The sequence below is a fragment of the Vipera ursinii genome (genome assembly GCF_947247035.1).
Source record: "Vipera ursinii genome assembly, chromosome: 2".
NCBI classification, from domain to species: domain Eukaryota; kingdom Metazoa; phylum Chordata; class Lepidosauria; order Squamata; family Viperidae; genus Vipera; species Vipera ursinii.
In genome coordinates this window covers 8382298-8399641 of record NC_139513.1, presented here as the reverse complement: position 1 = coordinate 8399641, position 17344 = coordinate 8382298, and the positions used below count along the sequence as shown (strand labels likewise).

At 41.4% G+C, this 17344-nt stretch overlaps 1 protein-coding gene across 1 annotated transcript; it reads right to left on the bottom strand.

The window, feature by feature from the left end:
- Window positions 1–3929: 3929 nt before the first annotated feature.
- Window positions 3930–16884, bottom strand: LOC310633300 (vomeronasal type-2 receptor 26-like; the record flags this gene model as incomplete). Its single annotated transcript, XM_083350999.1, has 3 exons — window positions 3930–4840; window positions 5764–5890; window positions 16714–16884. 3 exons carry the CDS (start codon window positions 16882–16884, stop codon window positions 3930–3932), a joined length of 1209 nt encoding a protein of 402 aa, XP_083207125.1.
- Window positions 16885–17344: the final 460 nt, after the last annotated feature.

The following is a 17344-nucleotide window of genomic DNA, read 5'->3' as shown; positions in this document are numbered from 1 at the left end:
CACCGGTAAGAGATTGCCGGCGGGTAACACCCAGGGATAGGGCCTTCTCAGTGGGGGTGCCTGCCCTTTGGAACCAGCTGCCAGTGGAGCTGAGGACTGCCCCCGACCTCCATTCATTCCGCCGGGGCCTGAAGACCTGGCTCTTCGAGCTCTCTGGCCCAGGCTGAGGATTAATTTAATTTAATAGGGGGTTTTATTTATACAGGGATAAATTTAATCTTTTTTAAACTTGGTTTTTAACTTTTGTATTTTTGGTTTTTAATTACCCTGTAAACCGCCCTGAGTCCTCCAGGAAAGGGCGGTATAGAAATGTAATAAAATAAATAAATAAATAAATAAAATAAACAATGAAAAAGAACACAGCAAGAATACGTTAATATGATAACCAAAATATGGAGAGCTGGAGAGCAAAGAACAAGGGGGTGGAGACGGAGTCTGCCAACAATCCAGAAGCTACCTTCAGCATGAAACTCCCCCATTGGGTTCCCGGGCCAACCAGCACAGCCATGTCTTCGGCTCTTGTGGAAGGATAGGAGGGTGGGTTAGATCTTACCATAATATATGGCATAACCGCTACTCAGATCTCCATTTTGTTGTGCCAATTTACTTTTTTCTGGGATGGATGCTTTGATGGAGATAGCAGCATTTGGAAGAGACAGTTAAGGTCTCTCTGCTTGTGACAGTAACAGGGAAGAATTAGGACAGAGTTTTTGAGGGAAGAAATTGGAATTGGTTTAAAGGAGGGAACTTGAAGGTATTTGTGAGGAATGTTTTTCAGGGAAGGAAGAAATCCCATGGATGGCAATGGACATCGGTGATTCAGAAAAGGAGGAAAGGGGCTCAGAACAATTCCTGTCTCCTCCCTCCAAATCTCTGGTTAAAATGAAAGTGAATGAGAAAGATTATTAATTTTTGTAGCAGTTTTAGCATTGAAAATATTCTCTTGTTGGAGCAATTATTATTATTATTATTATTATTATTATTATTATTATTATTATTATTATTATTATTATTATTATTATTATTATTATTAAAAATTTTATACCGCCCTTCTCCCGAAGGACTCAGGGTGGTGTACAGGGCAATAAATATCAAAATGTAAATACAAAAGTTAAAAAAGAGTTAAAAAGAATTAAATAATTATGCCCAATATAATACAATAATAAAAGTGTGCTAAAACTAAATCCAACCCCAAACCCATCAGACCAGGCCAAATTGTTCAAATAAATAAGTTTTTAAATCGTGCCGGAAGGAGCGAAGGTCGGGGGCCATCCGGAGCTCAACCGGCAAGCGGTTCCATAGGTCTGGCGCGCCCACAGAGAACGACCTCCCCCTGGGGGCCACCAATCAACATTCTCTGATCGGAGGCACCCTGAGGAGGCCCACTCTGTGGGAGAGCACTAGATGGAGGGAAGTTGATGCCGGCAGTAGGTGCTGCCGTAGGTAATCCGGACCCATGCCATGTAGGGCTTTGTAGGTCGTAACCAGCACCTTGAATCTCACCCGGAGGGCAACTGGCAGCCAATGCAGCTTGCAGAGCAGAGGTGTAACATGGGAGTATCAGGAGACCCCCAACACAACTCGCGCGGCTACATCCTGCACCAGTTGAAGCCTCCGAGTGGTCCTCAAGGGCAGCCCCATGTAGAGAGCATTGTAGTAGTCCAAACGAGAGGTCATGAGCGCATGAGTGACTGTACACAAGGCATCCCGGTCTAGATAGGACCGCAACTGGCGCACCAGGCGAACCTGGGCGCCAATGAAGTTGGACTGCTGGGTTAGAATTTTGTAATGGTGCTGCTGTAAGTTAAAGAATGTTCTTTCAGGGAGTTGAATTAAAAGACTGAATCACACACACACACACACACACACACACCTGGGGAAAGGGGTAAAATCAGCATCCTCTAAACAACTCCCTCTCTCACAGAGGCATCAAAAATCATTGGGATTGGAGATTATGGACTGCTGGAGAAATCCCATCTTGCAGCAGTTAAAGAGGTGAATGTAGCTTTCTCTCTCTTCTTATCTCCCATTCCTTCTGTAAGGACCTGCCTCAACGAGATCTCCCAAGAAAGCAGAACTCTTGAAACAGGGATTGTCTCAAAAATAACTCTTGTAATGTGTGTTCTTGTGCTTTTGTAATGGTTGGGGCAGCCAATTGCCATGGGGAAAGTAGAGGTTAAACCACTTCTGCCTTTACATTATTATATTGTGGCATTCGTGACAGCATGTTTGCTAGGATGTTCTTCTCTCCAGGCAGATAGTGAATAGAGAAATGAAAATGATGAAAGTGCTGGGCCTGGCCCACTTGCTTAGGAAACAACCTCCTGGGAGTTTTCAGAGCTTCCAGGTTCTTATGATCTGTCCAAACCTGGAAAGGGATTTTGCTTCCTTCTAAGAAATGCCTCCAGGTTAAGAGGGCCCATCTCATTATGTATGCTTCCTTTTTCCAAGCAACCCACCTTTGTTCAGTCTCTGACAGTTTTTGGACGTGTAAGCACTGTAACTGGCCCTGCTGTGTTTTCTGCAGTAGCACCGCCCCCATTGCTACATCACTAGTGTTTGCCTGAATCTCAAACAACTTTTCCTGGTCTGAGTGTTTCCATACCGGTGCCGCAGAAAAAACTCTTAAGATTCCTTAAGTTTGCAAATTTACCATTTGCCTTCCTTCCAGAGATTTACTTATCTGTATGATCACTGTCCACATGTGGAATTGGAAGGTATTTCTGGCTGGCCTTCCCCTTTCCTTCCCTGTGTTGATTATTGTAGTCCTTGGATTCATGTCTCAGGATGTTTCTCTTCCAATGGAGGAGGAACAGCTATTTATGATTATTTTATACCTTTCTTTCACAGCCTCTGGAGGCAGGAGTGAAGGCAGTAGACCAATTCCCAGCCTTGGCCCATAGCAGGCTTATCTGTTCATTTGAAAAGCATTCATTCACCAATCACAGTCTGCCTAAGCTCTGTTTTGCAATTCCCTCCCTGCAAAGTACCTGCTTAGGAAATTCATACATTAAGAAATAGGAAAAAGGCAGTCTGAACAGAGCCTCGGGGTCAGTATTTGCTTGACATAGAAAGGTCACTCTCACCCATCCTAAGCCAAACTGCACCTTGCTTTCTGGACACCTCCAGTGATTACTCAGGTGGGAAGTGAGCATGAGACCATAAATGGTACACAAACCTTAGTAGAAAAATGGAGTTTTGCACAGATATTGTTGCCTTACACAGCCTCCTAAATGATGCCATTATTTGGAAATGGGAAGGGTCATGGGATCAATCTCAAAACACCCACCCTACAGGACACCCCACCTGTTGGCCCTGGAAGCAACATGAAGATTGTGAATCTCACTGCTGACACAAGTTTATATAAAAACAAATACCACAACCCACCCCCACCTCCAATAATCAAGGCTCATTGCAGTTATTCTTTATTCAGTGGACACTCGAGGAATTTCCCTCCAGAATATAATGAGAGGAAATCCTGTAGACAAAAGGATTCTCTCATACCGATACATTTCAGGAAAGGAGGACAAAATGATAATAGCACATATGCATATTTCATACATAATCTAGGCATGAGTATTCATAATTAGCAAGTCTCAAGTTATTTGACCACCAATCTACTGTTACTATCCTCAAGAAAAAGTTATTGTCTAAATAAAAAGTAACATATTAATTGCATTGCCATAGCAGCTTTGGTAAAATGTACTCAGAAACAAGGGTGTCATGGTTACCACCTGCAATCCTTCTGTATTTCCAGCTTGTTAATACTCTCCCACTACTGCAAGAACTAACCTTCCTCACAATCCTATCTGCCAGTAGCCCTTTAGTGATTTGAAGCAAAAAAAAAAAAAAAGATGGCCTAGTCATCCATGGACCATGTTCTAGGTTTGTCCTGTTGGAACATGTTGAGAGTTGACATTACCCTGTCTCTACATTTCTGCATTTCTTCTGGTTGTAAGGTGCTCCTTTTTATTCAGGTCTGGCCTCAGAATGATGATGTAACACTTGGGGATGAAGATGCAACCCAGAAGACCAGCACTGGAGGACAAGATGGAGAAGACCTGAACAGCCACCATGTATTTCCCTTTGGTACTCAGATAGGTGGGCACAAAAGTCACCCAGACACTGCAGAAGACCATCATGCTGAAGGTGATCAGCTTGGCTTCATTGAAGGCCCCAGGGAGATTTCTGCCTAGGAAGGCCACTGTGAAGCAAATGGAAGCTAAGAAGCCCATGTAGCTAAGAGTGATGTAGAACATGACAACAGAGCCTTCGTTGCATTGCAGAATGTTCACTCCAGGCTGAGAGTGGAAGTCAGAGTCAGGGGATGGGAGAGACATTCCCAGCCAGATGGAGCAGATGATAATTTGGACAGCAGAACAAAAAAGGATGATGGAGTTAGCCAAGCTCTTCCCCAACCATCTCTTTGCTCGGTTTCCTGGTTTTGTGGCCAAGAAAGCCAGCACCACTGTGATTGTTTTGGCCAAGAGAGAAGAAATGGCAACTGAGAAGATGATGCTGAACATTGTTTGTCGGAGAAGGCAGGTGGCTTTCGTTGGTTGACCAATGAAGAGAAGAGGAGACAAGAAGCAAAGCAGGAGGGAGATCAGAAGTATGTAAGATAGGTTCTGGTTGTTGGCTTTGACAATGGGAGTTTCTTGGTATTTAATGAATATGATTAACACAAACATAGTGGTTAGGAACAAGAGCAGGGCAAAAGAGATCAGGATGATGCCCAGATTTTCTTCGTAAGACAGGAAGGATATAACTTTGGGGATACATTGGATACGATCCTTATTTGGAAATTTATCATCTGGACACTTGGTGCATTTTTCTATATCTGCAAAACCCCAAAAGAAACATTTATTTAATATTCTATCCTTTCAAGAAATAACTTCTTTGGAAAGCAATTGATACTAGGAGGATTTTCAAAGATGCATCTCTTAATGTCTTCACAGAAACTATTTTTTTAAAAGCAAAAAAAAACCAAAAACCCTAGTTCTGCAAATAATCTGGAATGGCTACTCTCATCAGTAGTAACATTCATGTAAGCAGGTGCACCCGTAACTATACAAATCAACTCACTGTGGCCCAGCAATTCCTTCTAGTGATGATCAAGGGGAGACCTATATAGAATAAATTTCAAAGATTCTTCTAGAGCAGGGGTGTCAAACTCAATTTCATTGAGGGCCGCATCAGCATTGCAGTTGCCCTCAGGGGGCCGGGTGGGTATGGCCAGGGTGGGCGTGGCCTACTGGGTGGGCGTGGCTAGAGTGCGTATGGCCTACTGGGTGGCGTGGACAGCTCTACATCGTTCATGTCAAGGGTGCCTATGGGGGTTTGGGCAGGAGTGGGACAGATCTGAGGGTCTCTGGCAGAAGGAGGGTCTCTGGGCCAGGGCCAAGGCAGTGGGGGGCGTTCCCTCACTGTTTCCAGGATGGCTTCACGGGCCACATGAAACCACTTCGCGGGCCGGATCTGGCCCCCGGGCCTTGTGTTTGACATGTCTGTTCTAGAGGGTAGACCTAAGATAATTCCTCAAATTTCAAAGAATTCAGATATTCACAGGAAGATAAATGTGGAAAGAGGGATCCAAAATAAAAAGCAGAAGGTATATTTTCTTTGGTAGTAGTAAAACCTGTCTCACATGCCAAACAATCCTTCAAGGTCTTTTGGCTATTCCTCCTTTTAGGTAAGAAATTGCGAAGTTTTTAGATAAATAACACTTGACCTTGAACATATCTTTTCTTTGGTGTCACCCACCTTCCTGAGTGGAGATGGTCCCCTCTGGACAAGGAACACAGTCATAGCAGCAAACTGGCTCTCCTTCTCGCTTCCGCTTGACATATCCAGGTTGACAACTTTCCACACATTTGGACTGAGGCAAAGGCTAAGGAGAAAAACAAGGAATGCCAAAGAAAATGTGTCTGGACTAAGCATCCATGGATATGAAGTTTAGCTGAGTCCTCTCTCTGGGCTTCACTTCAACAAAAATATGAATTCTCTAACTAGTTTCAACTGATTGCAGGGGATACAATGAAAAATTCATATAGTTCCTGCCTTTCACTTCTGGCATATTTCATGGCAATAAATGACTTTTCTACTTAATAAAGTGTGGAAGGAAGGAACTCAGGAAAAGATTTTAGAATTAAATAACCACTAGTTGGTTCCTCTTTATGGCTGCATTAAGATGCATTTTTTCCTATTTTTTATATATGTGTTGTTGTTATTAGTTGTGAAGTCATGTCTGATCCATCACGACCCCATGGACAATGTTCCTCCAGGCCTTCCTGTCCTCTACCATCTTCTGGAGTCCATTTAGGCTCACGCCTACTGCTTCAGTGACTCCATCCAGCCACCTCATTCTCTGTCGTCCTCTTCTTCTCTTGCCCTCAACCTTTCCCAGCATTAGGCTCTTCTCCAGTGAGTCCTTCCTTGTCATTAGGTGGCCACAGTATTTGAGTTTTAGCTTCAGGATCTGGCCTTCTAAAGAGCAGTCAGGGTTGATCTCCTCTAAGACTGACCAATTTGATCGCCTTGCAGTCCAAGGGACTCGCAGGAGTCTTCTCCAGCACCATATTTCAAAATCTTCCTTCAGTGCTGGAGAAGAAAGAAGGATGATTTTTCATATATACATGATTATAAAGTATGATGAACATATTAAATTTTAGGAAAAAAAATATTTTTTATTCTATTAGATTTGTTAAAATATAATAAATCTCTAATGAAGAAAGAAATTTCTGACTAGATGAATCTGGAAAGGTTTCTTCTAGAGCAGACATGTCAAGCTCATGATGTCACGTGATGTTGCACAATGTATCGGGCCAGTTTTGCCATTGCCGGCAATGGGGTGGGCACGGCTTCCAGATGACGCATCCGGCCCATGGGCTGGCAGTTTGACATTGCAAAGCCAGTCTCCTTTGATAGTAATTCAAAACTATCCTTCAATTAAGATATAAAGGAAAACTTCCTTACCAATTAGAGCTTACCAATTAGAGCTTTTGCCCAGCTTCGTCTGGTGCGCCAGTTGCGGCCCTATCTGGACCAAGATGCCCTATGCACAGTCACCCATGCGCTCGTGACCTCCCGGCTAGACTACTGCAATGCTCTCTACATGGGGCTGCCCTTGAGGACCACTAGGAGGCTTCAACTGGTGCAGAATACAGCCGCGTGAGTTGTTATGGGAGTTTCCCAATACTCCCGTGTAACACCTCTTCTCCGTGAGCTGCATTGGCTTCCGGTTGCCCTCCAGATGAGATTCAAGGTGCTGGTAATGACCTATAAAGCTCTAAATGGCTTGGGTCCGGATTATCTAAGGGAACACCTGCTGCCGGCATCAACTTCCCATCGTCCTGTGCGCTCCCACAGGGAGGGCCTTCTAAGGGTACCGCCAGTTAAGGAATACCGGCGGGTTATTCCCAGGGGAAGGGCGTTCTCTGTGGGTGCACCGGCCCTATGGAATTCAGGACTGCCCCCGACCTTCGCTCATTTCGCTGGGACTTGAAAACCTGGTTTTTCAAGCTGTCTGGCCCAGACAGTGGGATTTTAACTAATTTAATTTAATTGGGTTTTAGTTTAACTTCAGGGACTGTAATTTAATCATAGTTTTAACTGATTTTAATTTTGTATGTTATGTATTTTAATTTCCCCTGTAAACCGCCCTGAGTCCTACGGGAATAGGGTGGTATATAAATTTAAATAATAAATAAATAAATAAATAAATAATAAACATTGAAGGAGATGTTCTTTCTTTCTATATACATTTATTAATTGATATGGCTTCCATGCTGCAAAGCTAAGACTAAAATTGACTGCCTAAGTTTCTAGAACTGGAGTGAGATGAGATGGAGGTGAGGTCATGAGAACCTGTCCCTCAAACAGGGTAAGTCAGGCATATTTTGTCCCAAAAATGTTTTTCCAAAAGACAAATGAACTTTTTTCCACCCCCTTGAAAATGTTTTGCTTCTCATCCAAGAAGCTTTTTCAGTCCTGACTGAATGGTGCAGAGTGAAAAGATTTATATTCTTTGCAGTCATCTGGTCATTAACTCTCTGAAAGTGGTTGAGGCCACTTGGGGGTTTATCTGTGCCCTCAGAGTCACCTGAATCAAAGTGCAAATGGATGTGGAATCTTCTTGGAATGGCTGAAAAGACTGTGTGGTGGATAGATAGATGATGTTCAATTTTAGCAGAGATGGTCACTTTGACCCTTCTTTCAAATCAGTGGTCTTTGCTTTCTTCAAATAGGAGCCTTTGTCTTTCATATCTGCATCTTATTTCCCACATGGACCAATAGGAACTCCAACCAGTTATGATTATATTCATCTCATTCAGTCCAAACCTAATGCAGACACTGCTTCAAAGACTTTGAGGCTATTAGCAACACAAATGACAGAACGTAGATCAGGTTTCTCATCAGTTTGAAGGAGATTCTAACTTATAGAAGAGATACAGAAAGAACCGTGGTCTGTTTCCTGAAGAATAATCAAGCAGCATCTGCTGTTGAACATGGATGAATCAGTTTAAAAGAGTATTCCATATCATAGCATCTGAAAGACACATTTGTGTCCTCCCCCTCATGCAGTCTAAGAAAACTGTATGTTTTCTCCTCCATACATTCAACTCCCACTGAAGATCATCCACTCATGTTACTACAAATAACTCACTTGAAATGGGTCCTAATTTTTAGAAAAAAAGAGAGAACACTGCAATATTTTACCTACCCTGTTGAGCAACTTTAGCAATGAAAGAGCCCTTTGGTTTATAATAAGTTTCTGTCTTTCAATACATCCCAGTTTCCTTTTGATCAATTTCCTACTGGGGGAAACCACCAAGCACTGGATGTCCATATCTGCGGTTACTTCTCCATTTTGGTCAAAGTAGAGTTCCAAATGGGAAAGATTGTAGAATTCATTCTTCTCCAGAAAGGGGTGGAACTAGAATGGAAACATCCAGGGATTTTAAAAGGAGACACCTTTGTTTCTGACACGGTCTGATATTTCACATATGAATCTTAGTTACCAATAAGTTGATAAGTGAACGAAAAGGTTTCAGCAAAATTTGTCAATTGTATATCGACAAAATAGGTATTGAATTGTAAAGGGAAACTCCTCCCCAGAAACTGAATATTCCCTCATATCTTACCATTCCAAAGAATCCCCATAAGAATTAAACAAGAAGCTTCTTTTTTCTTTGCTGAAACAATTGCTGGTCTAAACTTAGGGAAATTATGTTTTATTCAGAAGATACAATGTTGCCCATTCAGAAAATACTAATACTAATACTAATACTAATACTAATACTAATACTAATACTAATACTAATACTAATACTAATACTAATACTAATACTAATACTAATACTAATACTAATACTAATACTAATACTAATACTATCTAAGGGAACACCTGCTGCCGGCATCAACTTCCCATCGTCCTGTGCGCTCCCATGGGGAGGGCCTCCTTAGGGTCCCGCCAGTCAGGGAATGCCAGCGGGTGATCCCCAGAGGGAGGGCATTCTCTGTGGGCGCGCCTGCCCTTTGGAATGATTTACCTGTCGAACTCCGGACCTGCGCTCGTTTTGCTGGGACCTGAAAACCTGGCTTTTCGATCTGTCTGGCCTGGACTGAGGGGGGTGGGTTAGTTTTAAATTTTAACAATGTTTTATTGTTGGGTTATTATTAATTTAATTCTTTTTAATTCTATTTTTATCTTAATTTATATTGTCTTTTAAATATTGCCCTGTAAACCGCCCTGAGTCCTTCGGGAATAGGGCGGTATAGAAAACCAATTAAATAAAAATAAATAAATAAATAAATAAACAAACAGCGAAGTGATCTCTGAGCTGTCCACATAAGAAACAGATGCTGATCACCCAGGCTAGAGATAAATTAGAACATTAAAGGCGCACTTCCCTTTGCCCTCAAGGATCAGCTACAACACTTTACATGACAAAAGGAGAACTTATAACAAAAGTGAAACCTACTCCCTCCCACCCACCCACCCCCGCACCCCAGTTCTGAAAACAAGGAAAGAGCCCATCTTTATGCCTACATCTAAACACCTTGGAACAAAAGACACAATAAAAACCCACTAGGTCACCACCCTTTTTTTGTCAACTGCCCCCAGTTGCTGTTGCTCTTACTGAGAAAATAAATGGCACCTATTTTCCAAACAGCAGCATGCCGCTTCTCTCCCAGTTGCAGAAAGAAACAGACCCTAAATGGAATCCATGCTCCATCATGGGGTGACATGATGCAATTGCTACATATTTTCTCATGAAGGATGAGATCTTGAAGTTGCTCAAAAAGACCCAGGGAATTGCCAGATGGCCACTCATAATAACCGCTCCTGGACTTCCGGGTGGCAAGGCATCGCCAGAGGCAGCCATTCTTAGGCTGTCAGACTCGCGGCTCCGTAGAGCCACCGAAAACAGCGCTGATCAGCTGTTTTGGGAGAAGAGGAGGGGGCGAGCGCCCAGGTAGGGGTAGAACTTAAAGTTTTGGCAGCTGAAGGATTGAGCCCCCCCAAAGCCTGGGCATGCTCCGGACTGCGAGGCGCTTCTGCTCCGGGCTTTTTGGAGCAGAACAGGGCGTCCGCAACCATCCCTGCTAGCAAGAAAGAACTTTGGAGAACGAGGACACAGGCAGAGCGATACAGGAGATTTAGGTGAAAATGGTCTTTTGATCTTTAACTCAATGGACTTTGCTGAGCTTGAAAGTGGAAGTGCGTAGCAAACAATAGTGGGTGAAAATGGCGGCTATATCTTCTAAAGTTCCTGCTCTGGTGCAGCAGTCTTTGTCGCAAGCCTTATTGCCCCTTGCACCCGTATTTGCATCAGCCCTTACAGTTAAAGATTTGCAGAATGTGATGCAAGAGATTATGGAAAAGCAATTGCAACAATTTGCTGAGATAATGGATAAAAAGCTGGAGGAGAAGTTAACAGAAAAATTAGCTGAGGTTATGGATGAAAAGATTACAGAGAAACTAACAGAAATAAGAGCAGACATTTTATCTGCATTTCAAGGCATGGCTATATGTATTGAGAATTTGGATGAAAGAGTGGAAGATCTCAGTCAAAATGATACTAGACTGTAAGTAAAAATGACAGAAACTGAAAATGTGGTAGAGAAAATTGATTGTGATTTGACCTCGGTACAGTATTATCAGATGGAGTTTGCTGTAAGGATTAGAGGCTTAAAAGAAAATCCTAAAGAAAATTTGAAGAAAATAGTTTCTGAGGCTCTGGAAGGGGTGCTGGGGTGAACAGCAGATGAAATAATGGAAGATATAGATAAAATGTTCCGTGTTAATTCATGGATTGCAAGACAAAGGAAATTACCCAGAGATGTGGTGGTTTATTTTACAAAGAGAGTGATTAGAAATGAAATTATTCAAGCCTCCTACAACATTGAATTTGTAATTGCTGAGCAAGAAGTCTTGATTTTAAAAGAGATCCCTCCAAGAATTTTAAGAAAAAGGAAGGAATTTGCTTTTTTGACACAAGAATTGAGACGACGTGATATCAAATTTAGATGGGAGATACCAGTGGGTATGGTGGTGACCTATGAAGGAATGAGGCATAGTCTTACTACGGTGATTCAGGCATGCGATTTTTACAGTAATGTTTTAAAAGCAGCCCCCATACCACTTTTGGAATCTACAAGGAAGAAAGGTGAGAGAGAGAGTCTCAACGACACAGAGAGAATCTACAAGGTGCTGAAGGAACAATGCAGACAGATGAGAAAGTTACAGGAGTGGATCAAATTTCAGTGTCACTGGAGGAGGCCAGAAATTGGAAGAGGCGTGCTGCTTTTAGACGAACGAGACAAGCCTGAAGATTTAGTTGCAGAACTGAAGGAGATAATAATGCAATAACGATTATAAAGGGTGGTTTTAGAAGAGTAAACGGGAATTGAAATTGTTAAAAGAGTTAAATATTTGGGGATATATTTTTCACCCTCAAATGTAGAGTTATATAAAATAATTATGTTTTGTAATATTTTATGTTGTTTTAATTTTAAGATAATTACGAAAACTTAATTGGGAAGAATTGTAGTAGTGCTTACTGAAATTTTGAAGGTTGTGATTTGCTATTTGGTTGGTATGTATATCTATTGTGTGATAAGAAGTGGATAATGTGTATATACTTTGTGACATGCTCTGTTGCAAGTTTGGGAAAAACTATAGATGGAAGCTAACTTGTAAGCTATTTTTATGGGCAATAATGAAACATGTAATAGAAAATATAAAAATGATGTGATTATATATAAAAAAATTTAAGTTCGGAAAGTAATGTATGGTACTTGAAGCTGTATAATATATTAAGAGAAGGCAAGATTGCATAAACTTGGTTTTAGTATGGAAATTTAAAGCCCAGCTGGAAAGAAGAATAGAAAATTGGTTTTTTTAATGATTGATGTAAATTTGTTTTGTCTGTAATTGTTTTTATTGGGTATTTTTATTGACACTATTGTTGTGGATATCAAGTGGATGTTGAATTTAACTATGGCAGTAAGACTTTTAGTAAAAAGGAAGAACTACCGATTATAGAAGAATGGACTGTAAAGTTTTCAATTTCGAGGATATGGCAAAGACTTTAGTGTACCTGAAAGACTATTTGCAACAGAGAGATACTACGGAGTAAATATGGGACTAAAAAGTATTATCCAGCATTTGAATAATTATTGATGTGATATTTATACTGTTTGGAGTTAATTTATATGAGTTAAAGTGCGATAGTTTTAATAGTTTATGATTGTTTGCATAAGTTAGATTATGATTGTTTGTATTCTTATACCCTGTACTTAGCTCTGGGAAGTTGGGGAGGTGGGAGGGGGAAGGGAAGGAGGGGCTGGGAGGGTTGGGGAGTGGGAAGGGGGTGGGAGGGGAGGGGGTTGGGAGGGTTTTGTTTTGTTCTGTTAAAGATAAAATGTATTGTAAAACTTTTCAATAAAAAAAAAACTAACCGCTCCTGTGAGAGTTGACTGGCCACTGAGTTGTCCTGACTGGGATTATAACATTGCAACTCACTGGTACAAATATGATTCCACCAAAGGGATTTTTTGGGGGGAGACTTTGCAAGAAATTGGGTGTAGCATACAACTGAAAAAGGAAAGTGGAAATTGCCAGATGGACAGTCATAATAACCACCGGGGATGTTGCCCCAGTGAGAGTCACCTGGCCACTGATTCATCCTGACTGGGATTATAAAATTGCAATTGGGATGAACATAAGGGAATTTGTTGGAGATTTTTTCAAGAAATTGGACACAAGCCGTTAAACTGGTCCGAGTTCCAGTAAATAATGCAAAAAGGGAAGGGGAAATACCAGACGCTTTCTGGGTTCACCTCCTGGAAGCAGGGGTTGCCTCTGCCCATTGAGATATGAGCAACCCCAAAGATGAATGAATCCTCTGACATTGTAGACTAGTCTGGCCATGATAATAAGGGGCCATTTCCACCACATCGTATATAACTGGTCTACTTTGGAGATCCCGGAGTTGTGCAGAATCGCCAACTTTGTGTTCGATCAAAGGGAAAAAAATGAAGGAGGAAGATAGAGAAAGAAAGGAGGAAGAGAAAGAAAATAAAAGAGGAAAAGAAAGAGAGGGACAGAAAGGAGGGGGGACTTAAAAATGTTTTGCTACCCTATGGAACAATCGAAGGCACCCTGACTACCGGACTCCAGACTGACAGATCATGGTGTTTCCAATGTGAAGAAAGGGGAATGTTTACATAAGAACTGCCCAGATTGTTTTAAGTTAAGAAGAGAGGGACATGTAAGAAGGTAATGTAGGGAAGCTTCCTTTAAAATAATAGAAAATACTTTTGTTGTTGTTAGCTGCGAAGTCGTGTCCGACCCATTGCGACCCCATGGACAATGTTCCTCCAGGCCTTCCTGTCCTCTAGAGTGGAGTGGAGTGGAGTGGAGTGGAATAGAATGGAATAGAATAGAATAGAATAGAATAGAATAGAATAGAATAGAATAGAATAGAATAGAATAGAATAGAATAGAGAAATGGAAAGAATAGAATAGAATAGAATAGAATAGAATAGAATAGAATAGAATAGAATAGAATAGAATAGCATAGCATAGCATAGCATAGAATAGAATAGAATAGAATAGAATAGAATAGAATAGAATAGAATAGAATAGAATAGAATAGAATAGAATAGAATAGAGCTGGAAGGGACCCTTGTTGTTGTTAGCTGCAAAGTCGTGTCCGACCCATTGTGACCCCATGGACAACGTTCCTCCAGGCCTTCCTGTCCTCTGGAGTGGAGTGGAGTGGAGTGGAGTGGAGTGGAATGGAATGGAATAGAATAGAATAGAATAGAATAGAATAGAATAGAATAGAATAGAATAGAATAGAATAGAATAGAATAGAACAGAACAGAACAGAACAGAACAGAACAGAACAGAACAGAACAGAACAGAATAGAATAGAATAGAATAGAATAGAATAGAATAGAATAGAATAGAATAGAATAGAGCTGGAAGGGACCCTTGTTGTTGTTAGTTGCGAGGTCGTGTCCGACCCATTGCAACCCCATGGACAATGTTCCTCCAGGCCTTCCTGTCCTCTACCATCTTCTGGAGTCCCTTTAAGCTACGCCTACTGCTTCAGTGACTCCATCCAGCCACCTCATTCTCTGTCGTCCCCTTCTTCTATTGCCCTCAACCTTTCCCAGCATGAGGCTCTTCTCCAGTGAGTCCTTCCTTCTCATTAGGTGGCCAAAGTATTTGAGTTTCAAAAATACTTTTAGCTCAGGTTTTAGATTTTGGCAGTGGTTTTCTCTCCAAGCTTACTTAGACTATACTATATTATACCTAGAGTATAACCCAACCAAAAATCCCTGATCTCAAACCACATTGATAATAAATAAAAGTTCAATTTGGAAGGAAAAAAAATCATGGGGCATGCCAACCCCTGCCACATAGGTGAATTTATTGAAGCTTGGTATTCTACCAAAGGAGCAATTAAGAAGCATATTGATGTGCCCGTCTTTACACTTTTAATACTTGTTCTTTCAGTTTAACAGAGAGTTGTTTGCACAGCCATGCTGGTTTCTATTCAGATCTTTCATTTTTCTTCTTCATTGCTACTGTGCTAGGCTAGCCTTTTATAATACAATTTTTCGAAGTTTTCCAAACTTCATGATTTGTTTTCCCTTTCAGGATTTCCATGCATGGAATGCTTCCCAAGCACTCTCTAAATTTGTTGAAATGGGATCTCTTAAAGTCCAAGTCTCTAATTTGATTTTTTTATTTCTTATGCTTGCATTATGTTTAATTCTAATATTCTATGGTCACTCCCCCCCCTCCCAGGATTCCTGTAACCTCAACCCTTTCTATCATTAAAGGTAAAGGTAAAGGTTCCCCCGCACATGCATGCTAGTTGTTAGAAATAAGCCATTAAAAGTTAGAACTGATGACCCAGTGGATTGTCTAAGTTCCCCCTTCATTTGCCAGCTTATTTGCAAAAGAGCCTTGGTGGAGCAGTGGGCTAGTGCCTCCTTAAGTAACACCAGCTGCCTGCAATTAGTGCAGGTTCGAGTTCCACCAGGCTCAAGGTTGACTCAGCCTTCCATCCTTCCGAGGTAGGTAAAATGAGGACCCAGATTGTTGGGGGCAATTAAGCTGACTTTGTAATAATGCCGCTTGGGGTGTGTGTGTGTGTGAAAGCCCTAATAAGCAGGCATATACATAGAATGAAGGCTATTGCTAAGCACATTGTGCTTTAGATTGTAAGCCGCCCTGGGTCTTCGGAGAAGGGCGGGATATAAATGGGATTAAAAAAAATGACAAAGAAACTACAAGCATGCAGAAGAAAACACCTGACAATGATAGGATTAGCAAGGTTTTAGTATCGAAAAGAAACTTTTTGTGTAAATAGCTAAGCCAACCTTTTCTCAGGGCCCTTCATTTGGACCTCTGTCCTAAGCATGAGACTCTCTATTCCTGCAGGAATAAACACCTGAAAGTCACCTTCCTCATTCCACTGTGATGTATTGGCCACTCATAACAAAAAAAAGAAACCAGGCCTTTAGGTATTCTCACAGAATCCTTCAAATTTATAAATTAAAATTCTACATTACTAATCACAAACCATACATACAGGAATACCTTTAAACATGCAAACATCCTTTTAAAATTAGTAGTGTTTGATAATTTGGTGCTGGAGAAGACTCCTGCGAGTCCCTTGGACTGCAAGGTGATCAAACCGGTCAGTCCTAGAGGAGATCAGCTCTGACTGCTCTTTAGAAGGCCAGATCCTGAAGCTAAAACTCAAATACTTTGGCCACCAATTGAGAAGGAAGGACTCACTGGAGAAGAGCCTAATGCTGGGAAAGATCGAGGGCAAGAGAAGAAGGGGATGACAGAGAATGAGGTGGCTGGATGGAGTCACTGAAGCAGGAGGCGTGAGCTTAAATGGACTCCAGAAGATGGTAGAGGACAGGAAGGCCTGGAGGAACGTTGTCCATAGGGTCGCGATGGGTCGGACACGACTTCACAGCTAACAACAACAACAGTGTTTGATATCAAAACATATCTGATGCTGGCTCCTTAATAAAATATTGTCCAAGGAACTAGACCAGGCAAATCTGTTGACTTTTCATAGCATAAGGAGGATGAGATAGTTCCCCTTCTTCTCCGGTGAATTCTTTCTACAAAGGAATTTAGTTTGCTGTGTCATTGTTGGGACCCCATACCTGCCATGGCTCTAGCCTTGGAGCCTCCAATGTGTCTTGGACCTTCTTCCTTCTCCTCCAGGATCTTGACGAATACGCAGCCTTCAAAGCATGGGCCAAAGTCATAAAGATGATGTAAACAGAGTCACTATTTGCAATCCGGATGCTGCCCTTTTCCTCTTGGGTCTCCATTAGAGCTTTTTGGCTGCATCTTTTCCGGGCCTTGACAGAAAAGATATGCTTTGAAAAAGAACAGTGAAAAGACTTCTTTTGAAACTGGCGATCTATAAAGGAATAGGGTTCAAAGGCACCATATTTTGGACTCATTTTTTTCAGAAAATCAAAGCTCCAGATACTATGGATGTACCTGAGATATCCATGATGAAACATTAAATACTTTCCCAAAGTTGTGGTGATCCAGACTTTCATTTCAGTGGATCCTGATATACTGTTAAGTGTTAAATGGAAAGAACCAAATGTGCTTGAAATGATAATATATTCTGTGAAGTGAACAAAGACATTGACTTGTTTCCACTTAGAGCTGGAATCTCTGAGGAGTACCGGAGGTCCAGTTGCTGGGAATCGTTGTGATATAACAACACAAATTCCATTCCTGTCAAGAAAAGAAGGAAAAGTCCTCAGGAAATTCTCT